The sequence below is a fragment of the Octodon degus genome, unplaced genomic scaffold (genome assembly GCF_000260255.1).
Source record: "Octodon degus isolate 3935 unplaced genomic scaffold, OctDeg1.0 scaffold00007, whole genome shotgun sequence".
NCBI lineage: Eukaryota > Metazoa > Chordata > Mammalia > Rodentia > Octodontidae > Octodon > Octodon degus.
In genome coordinates, this window is record NW_004524583.1 from 5,777,193 (window position 1) to 5,796,132 (window position 18,940).

General features: G+C 36.6%; 1 protein-coding gene across 1 annotated transcript in view; it reads left to right on the forward strand.

Annotated features, from left to right (window-relative positions):
- The window catches only part of Cep128 (centrosomal protein 128), a 253,260-nt gene that overhangs the window by 211,908 nt on the left and 22,412 nt on the right, over nucleotides 1-18,940 (forward strand). The window contains exons 17-18 of the mRNA XM_023701326.1: nucleotides 11,575-11,751; nucleotides 17,004-17,063. Of these exons, the coding sequence (XP_023557094.1) occupies nucleotides 11,575-11,751; nucleotides 17,004-17,063 (237 nt within the window). The remainder of the gene's footprint in view (nucleotides 1-11,574; nucleotides 11,752-17,003; nucleotides 17,064-18,940) is intronic.

The window sequence follows — 18,940 nt, forward strand, 5'->3', positions numbered from 1 at the left end:
TCTATCTATCTATCTATCTATCTATCTAGTTGTGGTATGAAAAACTGAGAATTAGGCCTTATGAAGATTTCTATATCGTATCTAGTTGAAGTTAATCAGTCTTCCTGGTTAATGTTGGTTGGATCTCAATACCATAAAATGCGTAGCTAGGTGTGTTTTCATTCCTCTTTTCTTTTACTGGCATTTCATTGCTTGTTGACTCAGTTTTGTCATTTCATGCTGATCAAGCAACATAGTTTAGACTTTAAGAAGCATACTTATGAGGTCTTTATACATGGCTTATATTGTTTGAGGATTCATTTTTAAACTTTTTGATAGCATCTTGTAAGAATAAATGTATGCTTAACTTTTCTTTGCAAAGAAAAATCATGAAATTTTTGAAGACACAGCAATCTTATAAACATTTGTCTTGAGATGAATAATTATTTTGTTTTCAAAATTACACAATGTTTCTTCCAGGTGCATAGTTTAAAACCTTATTTTTTTTTTCTTTGCATATGTTTTTGTTCAGAAATAGAAATGAATCAAAAGTATTTGATTTTAGATAACTAATGTTATTTTTGCCTAGGCTATGGGGATAGCTAATCTACAAAATAGCACTTTTAAAGTATTTTATTTTAAAGAAAACCCAAAATCTCAAAACAAGAACAATTATTATGTATTGCTCTTAAGGTTTTTAAGAAACATATTTATGAGGTCTTTATATGTGGATTAAATTATCTGAGGATTCATTTTTAAACTTTTTGATATTATTTTGTAAGAATAATACAAAATAACACTACTATAATTATATGTTGCTCTTAAGTATATTACTGATAATATATTATAATACTTAAGAGTAATACATAGTAATTACAAAATGATTGTAATATTTAATGCATAAAATACCCCATAGAAAGTATTTTTGTTTTCAGCTTTAAGTGGTAATTTCTAGGAATGTATCTAATACATGTCCTAGCACCTTCTGATTGTACTATTAATGGTCTTTGTATTACTCAACACTGTTCCAGAAAAGAATACCAACATTTCTGAGGGAAGAGTAAATTCCTTACATGAGGTTTAAAGTTTAAATTTAAATTACTGCTTTTCCTTTTTTTTTTTTTTTTTTGGTTGTTTGTTGAACTGGTTCATTTTGACTGTCAGCTTGACTGGAGTTTAAGAACTCCTGGAGAAGTGTGTGGTAGCTGGTTTGTGAGGAGACTTACCTGGTCAAGGTGTTAATCCATTGATAATTTCACAGCTGGGTGGAACATGGAGGTAGGGGCCTTGCTGGAGGGAGTTATGGGGTGACCGGGAGGATGGTGATTTACTTCCCGGCTCCTTCCTCTTCCTCTCTGGCTTTCTCCTCTCTTCGTGGATACCACGAGTCAATCAAATTTTTGTTACTTTGCTGTTTTGCAGTGAGGTATAGTGCCTTGGACCTAGCTAATTGGGGATTGAAATTGGGAATCAGATTAAAGCTCCCTTTATGTTGCAGGTTTAAGGTATTTTGTCCCAGCATTGGGAAAGCTGACCAATCTACTTATGTTTTATGGAGAAGTTTGATGAGCTTGTGGAAAACTAGGTTATAGGTTAGAAAGTCTTCTATTTTAACTGCATCCAGTGGTAATAGCCAGTTTTCTGATATACCATTCCTTTTCTCTGTTAATTCTGCTATTGTACTCTATTTTAAAGAGCTGTTTTCTCAGCGCTTACTCAGAAAACACTATTAATTATAATTTCTAATCCTTTGAAGGAAATAGTGTGAAGAAGCTGCTTAATAATTAGAGGAGAAAAATGAGAATAGTTAATCCACAAAATAGCAGTATTTAAAAAAAATATTTAAAAAACCCCCCAAAATTTCAACACAAGATAACAACAGTAACAATTATGAATACATTGAGTAGTGTTATATTCATAGTAGTTACTCAGAGTATACAAAAATGTAGGAGTGAAAGTTGTGCAAACAATATGCCACAGGCGCTGTGCCATTGAGATACTGCCCCCCTTTTCCTTTTGAGCAATTTCTCCCCATTTCACTATATCTTTTATACATTTTGCATCTTATTTACTCTTTCAGCCTCTCACACTAGGGAGACAATACAATATTTCCCTGTGAGTCTGATTTATTTCACTTATGAGTATGGTCTCAACTTGCATCCATTGACCTATAAAATCTCAAGTTCATCCTTCTTTATGGCTGAGTAGTACTCCATTGTGGAAAATGACCACATCTTTTTTATCTCCCTTGGTTGATGGGCATTTGGTTTGTTTCCAAGATATAGCCATGATAAATTGTGCTGCTATAAACCTGGATGCTGTGATGTAATGTTTTTAATTTTTCTTCAAGTTTCTAGCTGCACCTATGTCTTCAAGATTTGTAGTATTTCTGATTTAGAATAATCAGTCTTTTACTATGAATTACTGTTTTGCTTGTCAAATCCCTGTAAAGAACTCTGTCATCCTACCATATAGAGACACATCAATAATTCATTCACAAAGCTCATTGTCTGTAACTTTGAAATTGATTTCTGCCTGTGATTACTTCTTCTTCCTATTCTTCTTATTGTTCCTCCTCCTCCCCTTTCCTCCTCCCTGTTCCTCCTCCCCCCTTCTCCTCCTCTTCCTCTTCCTCTTCTTCCTTCTTCCTTTTGGAACCGGGGATTGAACTCAGGTCCTTTGCTTGCCAGGGAAGCACTTATTCTACTGAGCCATCTCCCCGGCCCTCCTGGGAAGCACCCTCATGCCACCTGTGGAGTGCTCCTATGAATGCCTGTCCACTGCCCTCCACTTGCCTCCCTCCAACACTTTTTAACCCAGCTTGGCCGGGCACTGCAAGGAACGTTAGTCCACCTGTTCAGCACCACTGTCGCCTAGCAGTTTTCCACGTTTCCCTGGGTGGGCATGTACGTAAAATCCTAGCCTGGTTATTTGGCCACTTAATCCTGGCTCTGGGGAGAAACCCTGACTTTGACCAGCTGTCCTCCTTCTGCCCCACGGCAAGCTCCAGCAGACATTGGGCCAGGGCTGAGGCTGCATCCATCTGTCCTTTTTATTTCGGCCCTTCCCTTAGCAGCCAGCCCCTCACTCCAACAAACTCTTATGTAGTGCCATAGAAGCACAGAGAAGGGGCACCTAGTATTCCTAAGAGCTCAGGCTATTTGTGTTAGTGTAATATTTGTGTGTGTGAAGAAGAGGTGTATGCTCTTAGATTTTATCATGAATTAAGCATTTGTTTAGTTAATGACTTCCCCTGTCCTCCTTATTACTGAGTACTGTTGATTTCATAGTGAACAAGACTATACATAGATTAAATCCAGGGAGATATTTTTTTCTGTCTCATCTAAATTTTGAATTTAGAGTCTTACTACTTTGTTTACTTCTTTTTATTCCAATCTGAGCACCCATAATCATACATTTAATTTAAGAGATTCACAGTCATGTAAAATCTGTTTTTAACCAATGACTTTGAAAAAAACTATGATATGACCTAAGTGAGGTAAGATTTCAGGACGTCTGCTTGAATTTGTCTTACAGCTTTTTTTTTTTTTTTTGGTCTATCTTGTCTAGAGTCACTAAGCATGGTTTTCATTGTGGGCACAATCTCTCTAATTATCTGAGAAATTGTTTCTGATTGGATGTTTTTCTAGAGCCTTATTCACTTGCTTTGTTGTTACCACTTCAGAGAGGGCATGTGGGTGGCTTTTGGATTCCCCCCCTCATTGGCCTCAGAGTTTGCCTTTGGAGAACTGAATGTCTGGGGTTGCGTCTTGTCTAAGTGCCTTCTTGTTTCTTTCTTTCTTTCTTTTTTTTTTTTTTCTTCTTGTTTGTTCCGGGGATGCTGCTTATAAATTGCCTATGGTACGTTTCTTTATGTAAGTATTTACAAGCCTTAAAAAATTACCACTTCTTTGACATAGCTTCCAGCTGTAGCTGGTTTTGGGTTTTCAGGGTATTCCCAGATCCTAGTTCTTCATTTGTTGGGGATGAGATGTTGCTGCTTGTTTGGCTGAGCCCCTGGTTCTTTAACATTTTGCTAAGGAATTTTTCTGTGACCCTTAGTCAATGTCAGACTTAGACTGTCAAGAAGAAGAGCTAATTAGAGCAATTAGGTTGCTCTTGGCTATGGTGGTGCCATCATCAATGGCAATGGCATCAAACACAGCCTAGAAAATGCCAAACTGAGCTAACCATTAACCTGCCGCCTTTAACCTTACGAGCTAGATTTGTGACTATATAACAAAATCTAAAACAAACTAGAAAATCACATGCAATATACATGTTCTTATACTGATTTTGCCTTCAGAGGTTTAAATTCAAAATGTATGAGAAAATAGGGAAGTGGAGAAAGAGGAAGAGATTGGAAGGATGAAGGACAAAGGGGGATCATGCTAACTTTGGGAAACTAGTGTAAAAGACTGAAAGGAAAGACAAAGGAGGAGATTAAAAGAAGAGAACAGAGCCACGAAGAGGCTAGCAACCACATTCACACTCATATAAAGACAAGATAGACAATAAAGGAGAAAAAACAAAAGTAGAAAACAAAAACAAAACCGCCATCACACAATAAAAAGCAAAGAGGGAGGGAGAGTAAAAGAAAAAAAAAATCCACTTCAAGGTTTGTCTCTGCTGTCACTGGTAGACGTGTGTGTAGACAGAGTCACGATCCATGTTGATTTATCCCAGCAAGCAGCAGTAGATAATCTCGGGGAGCCCGCACCTTCTGGCCACGGCAGTTCAGCACCATCTTCTTGGGCCTGAACTGAGCAGGGAGCCACGGCTGGGGCGAGCTGCCTCTCTGTTCTGAGCTCATGGATCCCTCTCTAGGAGGCGCCCAGCAGTCCCTCTCTCCCTCAGGACTGCGCGGTCCCTGCCAGCTCGTGCATTCCTTCACAGCTTCCGCCCTGCCCCCTGCCGAGTCTCTGTGGAAGCCTCTGCGCTCACCAGCAGTCACCTTGTATCTGCACGTTGGAACTGCCCCGGCTCCTCCTGTGCGGTGCATTCTAGCTGAGGGAGCAGGCCCTGCCAGCTGTCTCCTTCTTTTTTCATGCTGTTTGTGGTCTTCAGGTCACACTTTAGATCCTTTCTGTGTTTAGGGGACCCACCCCGTTTTCTTGTCTCCCTCACATTGCTATAATGCAGCATCGGGACAGCAACTCTCAGAGAGGTTCTTGCTCTGCTGATTACCACTGCCATCTTGGTGCTGCTCTCCAGAAGGTGAGGTTTCAAACGTGGAAATCAGTGTGAGGATTCCTCAGAAAAACTAGATTTAAAGGTATCTTCCTGGAAGAACTAAAGACATCATACCACAGCAGTGTATTTGTACCTGTGTTTATATAGCAGCATAATTGTTACAGCTAAATTCTAGAAACAATCCAAATGCCCATCAACTGACGAATGTTTAAAAAAGATGTGTTTTTATACAATGCAGTACTTCTCAGCCTTCCTTATAGAAGGATAAATTTGAGACATTTATAGGTAAATGGATGCCACATAAGACGATAGTCATAGGTGAAATAAATCAGACTCGGGTGTAAACATTGCATTGTCTCCCTGCTGTGAGAAACTGAAAGAGTAAATAAAGACCAACATGTAGGAAAGATACTGTGAAATGGGAAGAAATTGTTCAAAAGGAAAGAGTAACTAAGGTGCGGGAAGGGGGACAGGATAGAATGAAAAAAATACACAACTAGTGAACTACTTCCTCTTAGTTCATTGAAAAAGGTTTGTGTTAATATTGTTTGGAGCTTTTTTATTCCCTGTCATACTCCGAGTAACTACTTTGAAGATAGCAATATGCAGTGTGTTAAGTATTGTTATTCTTTTATTTTAAATTTTGTTGTATTCTTGCCATAAAGTGAAAAAAGTACTTAGGTTAGAAAACAACAACAAAAGTTCTTATTACTGATTTGGGAGTTATTTTGCAAGACAGATGGTGTTGTGTTATGATAATATTCCAAACTAAACTCCTCATGAAGTTCCTTTGATTCCCATAGCGATCCCTTCTTATTCAATTGTCTCTGCTTCAAGTAGCTTTAAATATTGTTCCTTATCTGTCTTACAGCTGAATCAACTGCTAGTATAATTAACGTCAGCCTTCTTTAGACCTTTAGAGACTCAGATAGGTGGCTTGCAGACTCATCTAACTTTTGTTTAGGAATGTCTTAAGTTACCTTGTAACATTAATGCTTCAGATTTAAAGCTTATATATAGCAGTTATTTTGAATTAAGGAAATACTTTTCCTCAAAATTTTTTATGTGCTATGTGTAGGTCTATATTTTTAATAAGCCAAACTTTTGAGTAACTGAATTAAATTGCATTCATTTTAATTTTAGCTTTTAATATAATTTGATTCCTCTTTTCTGACGTTTCCTTATTTCTGTTCTAGTCTCACTGATGTCTTAAACATGGTTTTGGGACTGCTATGTTGTCATGCTTGTTTACTGGAGTTCACAGTAAAGGTCAAACAATATGTTTGCCATGTCATTTATTCTGTCACATATGTGTACTTTATTTAACAATGTTTCTTGTAAGGTGTGGGGAATTTTTTCAAGTTTAATAAGCTTAATGGTAATAAAAAGGCATGTGTGGAATTCAAAAGACTCTGAAAGGTTGTCATAAGCTTTTATCAAAGAGATATTATTTTGGATATGCTCTGGTTTTATAGAATTTGTAATACTTCCATTGAGTTTATGTCTCCTTGTAGTCTTGGAGCCTCTAGGAAAGTGACTCTAGGAGAGTTACAAAGAGCATGCTGAAGCATCAGTGTATAATTAGAGCAGTTTTTCTTAACCTCGGAATTATAGGTCAATTGATCAAAGCAGTCAATATTTTGTGTGTGTTATGAGTAGACTGTAAACACTTGCATTTTTTACTTCCTTTGCATGTAAGTGCCAACAATATAAGCCTTTCCTGTCATAAAATTGAAGCTTCATAAAACGTGTGGCATTCTGATCATGGAAGTATACCTTGCTTAGTGGGCTCTTAGTACCTATTTTAACTAAAACTGGCCAAGATTAAATATTATGTTTACACAGCTAGTTGGATAGACAGCTCTTAGTAGTTTGGGATATTGTGCGTGTTAGGTGGGCTTTTTTTTTTTTTTGCCTTTTTTTGGTAGGCTATTGTGATTATATCAAATGTTACATATTGCTATGTATAATAATGCTCATTTGGCATTTTTAAAGTTATTTTTTCTGCTGTAGTACTGTTAGCTCTCATCTACTGATAACTTCTCTGAGTTTTTTTCATATTGTCCTTATAAATCCCATTTGAAGATCGCAGTCTTTTTAGTATTTTAGGAGAACTGTATTCAAGGATGCAGCGTACTCAGGTCCTACGCTGCAGGCTCTTTGACTTCAGCCATGCTACCTGGTTGAAAAATCAAGGTATGGATTTCTCTCAGGTTCTTTCTCTAGCTTGGCCGTTGTCAAGGAATGCTATCTTCTTAAGTCCCCTAGATTACATATGTAGCTTTCCTTCACTCCCTAGCACTCCTTATATTCCCTAGCCCCAGGGAGCTGTGTCTTTTCATCCTGAACAATGGAGGGGAGAGTGTCTCTTCTGCATTTTGAAACATTGTCCAGAAATCTGTGCCTTACCTCTGGTTCTCTAAAAATATGGTAATTGTTGTAGGGTTGCTGAATAAAACTCTTCCTGAATTTAAAAAAAAAATGTAAATCTCTCAATCAAGTCTAATTATTATCATATCCTCTTATTAATTTGATCATCCTCAAATCTGGTAAAATTATTTGGTTCACTTCAACAAATTTCTCACCCCTTTCATTCCCCAGAATTAGGTTTGCTTTCTGGTACAGACAGGGGAAAGTCTGTATATTTGGTACAGACTTTCCCCTTTTTGAAACATGAGACTAGGAAAAAGAGCTAAATCATTGGGCACTATAATTATTGTTCTTTGCAGATGTTTCTAACCTAGATTGTGGCAGAACAAAAGTGATAAATTTCTTGGAGAGAGCGGTAGCTTCGTTGACTCTGTGAGAGCATAGTCATGCCCCTTTTATGTACAGGTACAAATCCCCTATGGTGAATGTGATTGTTATGTATGGCAGATAGGTACCACAAAAACAAGGTAATGCCTGTACTCTTCAGTACATAGAAGAATATTGAGTCTAGAGTATTCTTGCTTGTATTAGTTTTTAGTTACTATAGCAAAACTTGAGCCTGAATAACATGTAAAAAGCAAGATATTTATGTAACTTATAGATTTGGAAGCTGCAAGTCCAAGATTAAGCTGTTGGGCCTCTGGTTAGTGGCTCTAGAATCACTTCAGGACAGCATCTTGGTAGGAGACTGTGTAAGTTAGAGAGACTGTATGGTGAGGCAGAAAGCTAAAAATAAAGTGGGAACAGGCTAGTCTTGGTCTTTTGTAAGTGCTCTTGTAGGAACTAACCCGAGTTCCAAGAGAACACAATTAACTCCTGAGTGCAACACTAATGACCCCAACTAAGATCTGCCCCATAAAGATATCACTAGTGGCCTTTTCTCTTGCCACATTGGAGAGCAGGCATCCAGCATAGGAACCCTTGGAAGGTAACACGTCTGAACCCTAGGAGTACTTACTTAGGGAGGAGAGATTTCCTTAACTCTTACTGAAGGCCTTGGAGCACAAGTAGAGAATAAAGATGGTGTACTGTCAGAAACCTAGTCCATTGGGGTGGGGGAAGTGGGAAACGAGTTTTTTAAGGTTAGAGGTATGGTGGGAATGGAGATTCATGTATGTACTTTGAGTACAGTACGTACTGTAGTGAGTAGATTTTGTGGCTTGGTCAGGTACTCTGGGCCTTGAAACTTGAGATGCTCACACAGGGTTATATGACCGTTTACCTGAAATGTTACAGGAGGAACTCCTGAAAGGGACAGGTCCTGACCCCTAAGGCTCCTGTGGGCCAGGGTTCTGTGAGTTTTACTTCAAAGGGATCTTGTATATAGTATGCTGACTCTCAAAGGAGAATGATATGCTACTCACATTTTCTGCCTTTGCAAAAGAGATAAAACTTTAAAGTTATTAAGAATATTAAAAGATGGAAACAATTTTTTCTTTTTAAAAAGTGAAGTAATAGAACTCACAGAAAAAGTAGTGATAGATAAATGAGATGCACTGTGAGTGAATAAAAAATAGAAGGTCCTTGAGAACATCGTTGTGATTTGCTTGGGTTTAGAATTCACTCTTCTAATATACTAGTAACCTCTTCATTAATATCATATTAGTGAGACCATTACAATCATGTTAGGGGCCTTTTGGGTGAATAGAAGTGGAACCTTTTAGTAGCCTCTGAAGCAGTAGATATGTAGGACAAGTACTGAAGTTGCCTTTACAGTGTGAATTTGAGTCTTCAGAAAAATGTTTAAAGCATGTACTATATTCAGCAAGGTGGAGTAGTTTAAAGATAGTTATGAACATCCTAGCAGTTTATTGCGTGAGAAAGGAGGACAATTATATTACCACTTGGAAATATTTTATTCCATGATACAAATAATGTGCTGAGAAGTTTTCTTTAGCAGTGCTGAAAAGATAGGAGAGTGAGGTTTGAAGCACGAATTTTGAAGGTTAAGATGCATAAGTGATAGGTATGTAGGACTAGTAGGAGGATGAGTATCATTTCTTAGCGATTTGACAGTAAGGCTGATTTCTAGTAAATAAGCCATAAAATTACCAAGTGTTATTCAGAGCAAAGGTGCTAATTTTTTAGAAAGCTTCCTGTTTGATAGTGTCTTGGTAAAACTAGTAATAAATCTAAAAAAGTGATGTATTTGTCAGAAGGAAAACTTGGACAGACACCAAGTACTGACAAAGGCTAAAGGACATATTCATCAGCATTCTGTATCCCAGCACTGCCCAGAAGAATAGAGTATTCCAGCTTCTGTGGTTAAAAATCTAATGTGTAGATGGACCTGCTGAGGTGCCATTAGCTTGATGTCATCTAAACATTACAAAATGAAATCTTTTTGCTCTCATTTCTCGTTCATTAATCAACAGTCTGATGATAATTTGCCTTCTCCTCTAGTTTAGTCTACAGGGAGCTGATGTACTAGTTATGCTGGCCTTAGCATTCCGATCCACATGGCAGACACGGGTTCTTATTGTCAAGTAATGTTGATCGAATGACATTCAGCATTAGTCTCTTGTGAGCTTAGTGTTATTTTACTATTGCAAGATGACTCTGCTCAGAGAACCAAGACTAAAAGAATTCCACTTCGTAAGTTTGCAAAGCTGAGATCCAGGCCTGGATGATGGAGTGAGGTGAGCCCATCAAGAAAAAAGCTGTCTCTGGGCTGCTAGCACCATTTGAAGAAATGCAGTGTCAGGTGCAATTATGTAAGCCCGCTGGGTCAGGAGATGCACGTGTGTAGGTATTTGGGAAAGTAGATCGTCAAGTGCAAGGTAGTTGGAAAGAAGGAAGATGAGGCTGGAGATAAACGCAGAAGATACACTGTGCAAGTGCCTGCTTTTTGGGAAGAGGAAGCTTTCTTCATTTTTAATACGAGTTCAATTTAGTTGGTAAACATTATTCTGCTATCAGTTTCAGTGAAACTAATTACATCTTGTTACATCTTTTACATTCAGTCTGTGTTGTTACTCACATAATTTCCCCAGCCGCGTTGCATTTAGCAGAGTAGTTAAAGATGATTAGAATTGTATGTAGTGATTGAAGACATGCATAGCCAGTAATCAGTTTGGTTTACTATTTATTTATACACGTCTAATGATGCTGTTATTACAAACCCTGTGTAGTACTGGCTTGAGTTTCTTTAGAACTGGTGGACTATGCCTTATCTGAAATTTTTGGGAATAAAAGTATTTTAGATTTCAATTCTTTTTGGCTTTTGGAGCATTTGCATAGACTGTACTAGTTGAGAAATCACTAATCCAAAATGCTACAAATTTTGAAACTGTTTAGTATCATGCTTGTGTTCACAAAAGTTTTGATTTTGTGGGCCTTTTAGATTTTGTTACTTCAAATTAAGAATGGTCAATTTATCATGAAATTCTGTAATCATAGTGATTGAGAATTGATTTTGTCTGTAATAGGCTTCCAAGTCTCTATAGTTTCTTAGAGGACTCCTTAAAAGACTCCTTTCAATAAATGTATTTGCTTTCTTGGGTGATAGCTACACTTTTCATTAGGTTTTCGTATCGCAAAAGCACTTATGAAAGCTAGGGTTTTTAATGAAATAAAAGTGGGACACTTTTTGTCTTTTTTTCAAATGAAGCTGGTAGCATCCTTCTTGGTGCATTATATGTTGTATTTTACTAATGATGAGGACAAACTCAAAGTTACTTTGTGGCATCAGCTTTAAGTTTTTCATCTGTTAGTGGCAGTATATTGTTAAAATGATAATTTTTTTTAACTTTGATGTTTTGATTACAGTCATATTATTTGCCAAGTATCTGTTCAGTGGTCTCCAAATTCTGAGCTCTGTAACTTTAGCTCAGTTAAAAATAGGTAGAGTGTTTTGTTTTATATTTGACAATGTCAGTTATGCTTTCTGATGAAATTATGTGGTTTTATAGATATTATATGTACTTCTTGGTTCCAGTTAGTAATTAATTTTTTTTGTTATCAATGTCTTAGGAAAAACATATAAGCAATGAAGAAGAACACTTAAGGAGGATGGAAGAGGCGAGATTGCAGCTTAAGGATCAACTTCTTTGTCTGGAGACTGAACAAGAATCCATCCTTGGAGTGATAGGGAAGGAAATTGACGCAGCCTGTAAAACTTTCTCCAGGGACTCAATAGAGAAGTTGAAAGTAATTATGAGTTCTCATTGTGCCTTATATTTTTCAGTTACTTTCCTAATATATAATTATGAAATGAAATTGTAATATATGATTACACAGTCACAATTTTATTCAGAATGCTTTGTGAAATAGAATTATTTTTGCACTTTCTAAGAATGAAGCACAGTATCTATGAAACTGTCACAGTGAGACAAAGTGTGGTGTTATTTCATCGAATTGTCTGTGTCTCTTCCTATAAAAGAAAATGTTTAATGAGTGAGGTAGCAGTTCCGATTAAGGAAAATATTCTTGGAGCCTCAAAGACCACAAGAGTTTGAACATTTTATTATTATAGGCTGTTCTTATTCTTGTCAGTATGAAACTTCCTACATCGTTGAAGGTTATATTAGGAGTTCAGTGGTAAGTATGGTGTACACATGGTCTCCCTTAACCTCTAAACCTACTATATCCCTACAGTATTTACTTAGATCTACCACAGGGAAGGGAAAACTAGACCTGAGGAGGTTAATACCTTGTCCTAGCTATACATTTGGGTAAATGATAAGTGTGGTTTTGGAACTTCCGAGTCTAACTCTGGAACCTAACCAGGTAACTACTTTGCTGATTGCCTTCCCTATGGAAGCACATTATATTTAATATACTTTGGTGTTTAAAATGGAATATTGTTGCTCAATTTATTGTCATAGTGTAAAGACAAATAAAAGCAGAAGTGACCATGGGTGATTTGAGTTGCTTGAAAGGAAGCAGGTGCCTCTACCAGTTGTAGGTTCTGGTACTGCTATGTTGTGCTTAGAGAGCATCTTATTACTGTGGTTTGGTATACCCATAATGCATGATAATGACTCAGCGTCCTTTATCATTGCAGTTCTTTCATTTTGCGATGTGACAACACTTAAATGATGGTATTTTAATTGCTTTCTACTTTTCAGTTGTTTCTTTTTATTGTTTTCATTCTTTTGTGCTCCTCTAAAATAGTCTTCCTTTCTGCATTCCTTTTTTCCCCCTCCCTTTTTCCTTATATTCTTCCCTCTTCTCTGTTAAGTGGTATTTAAAAGAAAATGAAACTATAATTCTATTCATGGAATTGATCGTTTCTTAGAATTCACCTCTAATAGAAATATTTCAATTGGCAGAATTTGGTGTCATTCATAGAATTTCTATAATTTGTATTTTTATTTTTATTTTTGGAATGTATGTAGGGTTTCAGTCGCTGTCTCAGCGCACCCCGGGGGCAGGGCTGGCACAGCACACTGGGGATTGAGCCCTGGCTGCTGCATTCTGCCTAAGCAGGTGCTTTAGTCCACTGAGCTATCTGGCTGGCCCTATAATTTGTATTTCTATATAACATCTTTAAAAAAAATGTTTAGATATCATTTGTGTGAACCTCATATGAGCTGTTATTGCTTTTAGGATGAAAAGTGACTCGGGGCTAATATAGACCACTTATAATGCTAGCCTATTCATTTCCCTATCAATTATTGCTCTTTACATCTAAGACTTGTCTTATTTACACATATTTAAAGTATCTCTGACCTTAAAAATCTTAATTTCAACTAAAAGAGGCACATATTAATGCAGTATTTACTCTTTAAATATTTAAATATTTATGTCCAGATAATTTTGAAGCATATAGGAATGTAAAAATAGAAATATATGAATCATGTTTATTTTTTATTTTTTATGTATTTGGTATAGGGTCTATAGGGTCTCATTATGTAGATCGGACTCAGTAATCCTGTTTTCAGCCTCCCAAGCACTGGGATTACAAGTTTGTGCCACCACGCCCAGTCTCAATTGCTGTCTCAGTGCACCCCGGGGGCAGGGCTGGCACAGCATGCCCGGGGTCGAACCCCAGTCCCAGGCCCTGCACCTGCCTAAGCAGGCACATTAGTTCACTGAGCTATCTTTAGGTCCCGAGGGTGGAAGGGGGGGGGTGCTGGCACAGCATGCTGGGGATTGGACCCCAGACATTGCACTTTACCTAAGTAGACACTTTAACCCACCGAGGTATTTGGCCGGCCCTGAATAATCTTATGTTTAAACTTTGCTGTGCACAGTTGCAATCAAAAACATGGTCAATAGACAGATTGATTAAATGTGTCTTTATAAGGCACAAATTGTCTTCTCAATGCAATCCCAAAATTATCCTAGATGTTCCTAAGTTTTCAGGCTTGGTGTGATGGTGGTACTTTTTGTATTTCTTCTCTTAGAGAAAGACTTACTCAATTCAAATCGTGGGTAGAAAGTAGATGTAGAAGAATGTGTATTTTCATTGTAGGTCTCATCCTACCAGCTCTGTGTTGTATTTAAACACTTGAAAAAAAATTGAGTACCCAAGAATTTAGCATTTGTTACTAGCACAAGAAAACCATTGATGGATTTGTTAAAGGCAGTTTGTTTGTTTATGTTCTAGTTGTGTGAGAGAGTGGTAGAACAACTGTGGAAAATATTTTCAAAACAGGAGTACTTCCAATTCTTTGTTTTTTCCTTGAGTTTTAAAATATTGCGGATGAAATTTTCATTCATTTTTATATGGGACTGTGATGTATACATTTAATAACATTAAGAAACATTCTGGGGGCCAGGGAGATGGCTCAGTAGAATAAGCGTTTCCTTGGCAAGCGCAAGGGCCTGAGTTCAATCCCCGGTTCCGGAAAAAAAAGCAAACAAACAAACAAACAAACAAACAAAAAACCAAAAACTATTCTGGAGAATACTGATGTTATTTCTAGTTGAAGTTTTGTTTTACTGGCTAACATATATGCTACTCATTACATTTTAGAGAAACCTTAAAAGACAGACATTCAATTAAATTGCTGCCATTATACAAACCTTTAGAACACTGTCTGAATTAAGGTATTTCATTTTTGTATGTCAGTCTTAGATAACACCAATAGGTCAGCTAGCTAGATGGATTAACATGCATCCTGTCTTCATTTGCATCTGTCTCTTCCTGTAATACTTGAACTGAATATTCATGTTGTTATAGATTATAAAAAGAATTGCTTGTGGACTAAGATAGATGTAGGTTTAAACTGCATCTCTCCCGATTTCTAACATCTGACCTTGGACAGCTGTGCAATCTTCATCCTTTCACAGGACCCGGGTCTTGCACTACAGGTTAGCTTGTTATAAGGATAAATTAAAGTGACACATAGAAGTGGTACATTATAATGTGAAATGTCTTGCTTTTGATGGATAGTGAGCTAATGTCACTATTTGGTAGTTTTTTCTAATGTGTTCATGTGTACATTTGACTCTTCTATCATTTTCTACTGAGAAGTACTTGTTATACTTGAAGTTTGTTTATTGTGGATAATATCTTGATATGAAGTAGTAGTGTGTTTAATATGTCAGAAACTGTGCTGATGCTTATTTTATTTGATCTATACTGTGCCTTATGAGGTTGATTGTGTACTTTGTAGATAATGAACTGCAGTGTAAGAAAATTGTCACACCACTGAAAGTGGTCATTTGTTTCCTTAAACATGAAATTATATGTAAATCTGTGAAGTAAATACCAGGAATACTACTTGTATTCTTTTTTTTTATTTTTTGCCTTCTATTTATTTATTTTATTTTTTTCCCATAATTTTATTGATAAACAAATGGCAATGAGACAGTTTCAAATCAAATTGGTAGGACAGTTTCAATAATTAACACATTGCATACATTCTTCCTAGGGGTTAATTGCTGTACAAGATGCGGACATGATATCCTATTTACAAACACCATTAGAACAAATCACTTTATTCATTAAGAGAATGTAACTATATATCTATCCTAACCACTTTGAATACACAGATACAAAATGGACATTCATCTGTATCCCCTTTTTTTGTTAAGTTCCATTATTTGAATATTATAGGTGTGTAAACTCAGCAAAATATTCTAAAAGAGTCCAGTAATCCATAATAGTATTGGGTCTTCTGCTTGACTGGCAATGTCTGAAAGTGTTGACCTGAGTCCCCTACAGCTCAACATAACAGCATGGCTTTATTTCTTATATTTCGTCTTCATACTTTTCTGCTGGATGGTTAAGACCAAGGTAAAGCAGGACCTATGCAACAAGAGTTGTAGCTTTTGGGTCTGATAAGGTCAGTGAAATCCCCTCAGGATTTATCCTGAGATCCTGTACCTCCGATTGTTTGTCAGTGTCAGCCATGTGGATGAGTCACGGCCATTGCTTGGCCAATGTTCTCTCTGTGAAATATTTGTTTTTTTTTTATAACCAATTTTTTTAAAATTTCAGTCATGAGCATGAGGTAAAGACTTAATTGAGATATGTCATAGGTAAATTGAGAAACAAAAATATTTTATAATCAATGACAAATGCATGTTAACACATACTCAACAATTCAGTAGAGTTGGGAGAGCTAGGAAACATTGAATAATAAGGTGAGTAGAGGGGATTTCACTGAAAAAGAAAAGAGTACTGTGAGATTTAGATAGAAAGGTAGGTAAAAGAAAGATAAGATTTGCATGGCATTGGATGTATACATTGTTGTATATGGCATGTACTAGATGTTGAATATATATTTATGATATTTCTGTTGAATTATCAAAAGGTAGTCCAGATAGGGTTCTAATGTTTTTGCAGATAAAGAGGTATAGAACTATGTGAGAATAGGAACAGATACCACCTTGTAGATGCATTGAATATTTTTATACAGAAAATATCTAGAAAAATGATAGTGTATGTAGTATATTGTTAAAAAAAAGCAGGACTGAGAAAACAACTTTATATGCAATTAGAAAGTCATTGACAACTTTGAAGAATAATTTTAGATCAGTAAAAAGGCAAAGCTAATTGACAAGGACTTATTGTAAGGACAATGAATACAAACTGCAATTTATTGCAGAATTTTGTTATTATCTTGAAATACAAGCTAATATTTGTGTGAAGTCATATTGATGAATTTTTATGTTTTAATAGTCATTGATATGACAAAATGGCCCTCATTGTATTAAATTAAATGAGGATAAATAAAAAAAAAACTTTCCATGTAATCACATTTATATCTTAGGGAAATATATTATGTAGAACAAGACTCAGGAAAAGAAACAAAGAAAAATGAAGTAAGTTGACTTTAATCAGTGCCATAGCCAATAAAAAGCAAATAAATCAACATATAAATAGCCATGACAAGTGGTTTGGAATTGTTTTAATACTTGGTACAAACTTCGTTCTTTTACATCCTTAGGATCAGGGACTAAATTATTGGCTACCTGGCTAAATCTTTTCCTCTCTCTTGTTGTAGGTTTTGTCCTCTGGTCCTGATATACATTATGACCCACATCGCTGGCTAGCAGAAAGTAAGGTAAATATCCTGGCTAATCCTGAAATTGTCATAATATTTTTAATCTCTAAGCCATCTTGCTGGTTTATTCATGTTTTGTCTTATTACTGGGCATATGAAGCCATACTTCATTGTAAGAGAATAATAGCACACCAACATACTTAAAAACCTTCCATGTTTCTCAATTTAGCGTTTAAAAATTAGCTAAATATTAGCCTTGAACGAGAGAATAAAGGAAGATTAAACTATTGAAATAGTAAGCAGCAAATAGTTGCAGAGGCATATTCTTCTGCCTTCTTGAGTTGGGGAATTTCTCTGGCAGTATATAAAGGTCAAGGCACCTGGAACTAATCTTCAGTACACATAGATACTTAATATTTTTTAGTTCTTTGGGGTAAGAGCAAACGTGTCTGGATATCAGCTCCACACCCATGGCTAAGGTGGACAGTGCCTCCTTTTAGTTCTTTCGGTGCTGTGTACAAAATGAGATGGGTAAAATTTATCTTCTCAAGGTAACTTCCTTGCTTTGTGGTTCTTTGGCACTATATTTTGAATTAAGTGGAAAATAAGCAAAAGAAATAAAACAATAATTTTCTAATTTTATTAAAGATGTTCTACTGTATTCTAGAATAATCAGCTATTTTACGGGGCCAGCCAAATAGTTTAGTGGATTAAAGTGCCTACAAGCAGGCGCAGGGGGCTGGGGTTCGATCCCAGGGCCTGCTGTGCTGTCACTGTCCCTGGGGTGTGCTGAAATGGCAATTGAGACTGGGCATGGTGGTGAATGCCTGTAATCTTAGCTCTTGGGAGGCTGTAAACAGGCGGATCACTATGAGTCCAATCTAGTACTGAGACCCTGAACACCCTCTAGACCCTTCCCTAAAATACAGAAAAAAAGAAGCTATTTTACTGTTTCAGATCAACTTGACAATTTATTAATTAAAATGTACAGAATATTATGGCCAGTTTAGTTGTAGATTTATTAAATCTTACACACTTCATTTCTTTTTAGACTATTTTTCTTCAGTTTTAAGATTCTGTTATTGGAAAACCTTTTATCTCATTTATCTGTAGGAATCCACCTGCACTATAAACCCAACTAATTTATTATGGGAAAGAATCTTTTTGTTTTGTCTATTATTCATACTTAAACAAGAGAACCAGGCCTCAGAAGGAAAGTAGCTTGTGTAGTGCCAAGTAAAGAATATAGAATAAGATTCTGTGCTATGTTTCAATTCACAATTAATGTTGTACCACTGTACATATTGTCATCTGTTGTCTTTGTTTATTCAGCCAAGGTTAGTTGATTGTGTTTTATTTTGTGATACAAAGTAGATAAGGGGCTGTGAGAAGGAGCAGGCCTTGCACTTTGCTGTCATGCAGTATAAAGCATAATAGAGAAAAATGTGATGCAAACACATTTCAAAAAAATTCTTTGAAGTGTGTTGTATTATACATACATGTAGGCATTGACAAAGAACATAGAAGGAGGAACTAACTCTGGCCTTTGTGCTGAAAAGATGGCAGCACTGTTAGAATGCTGCAAGCATGTTGTAGAAACTAGCTACTGTAAAACAAAAGTAGTATTTAAATTTGGTCTTTCAAAAACTGGTAGGAGGCCATTGTGTTCTTTCTTGCACAGATGATCTACTGTCAGGCTGTAGGGTGTATTTCTTTTCCTACATTTACTTTCCTCCAACTCACTCTGCAGAGTCTATTTCTTTTCCTGCCTTTAATAAAACTTTGCTACCATTAAAAAAGAGAAAAGGTGAAGTTCTGGATTGGTTAATCATGGGTAGAACAATGGCAAGATGACAAGGCGAAGATGAGGGTCACCTCTGAGGCCAGCTGTCCTTGGGCGCAGAGGGGGAGGGAGGGAGGGAGGGACAGAAAGGGAG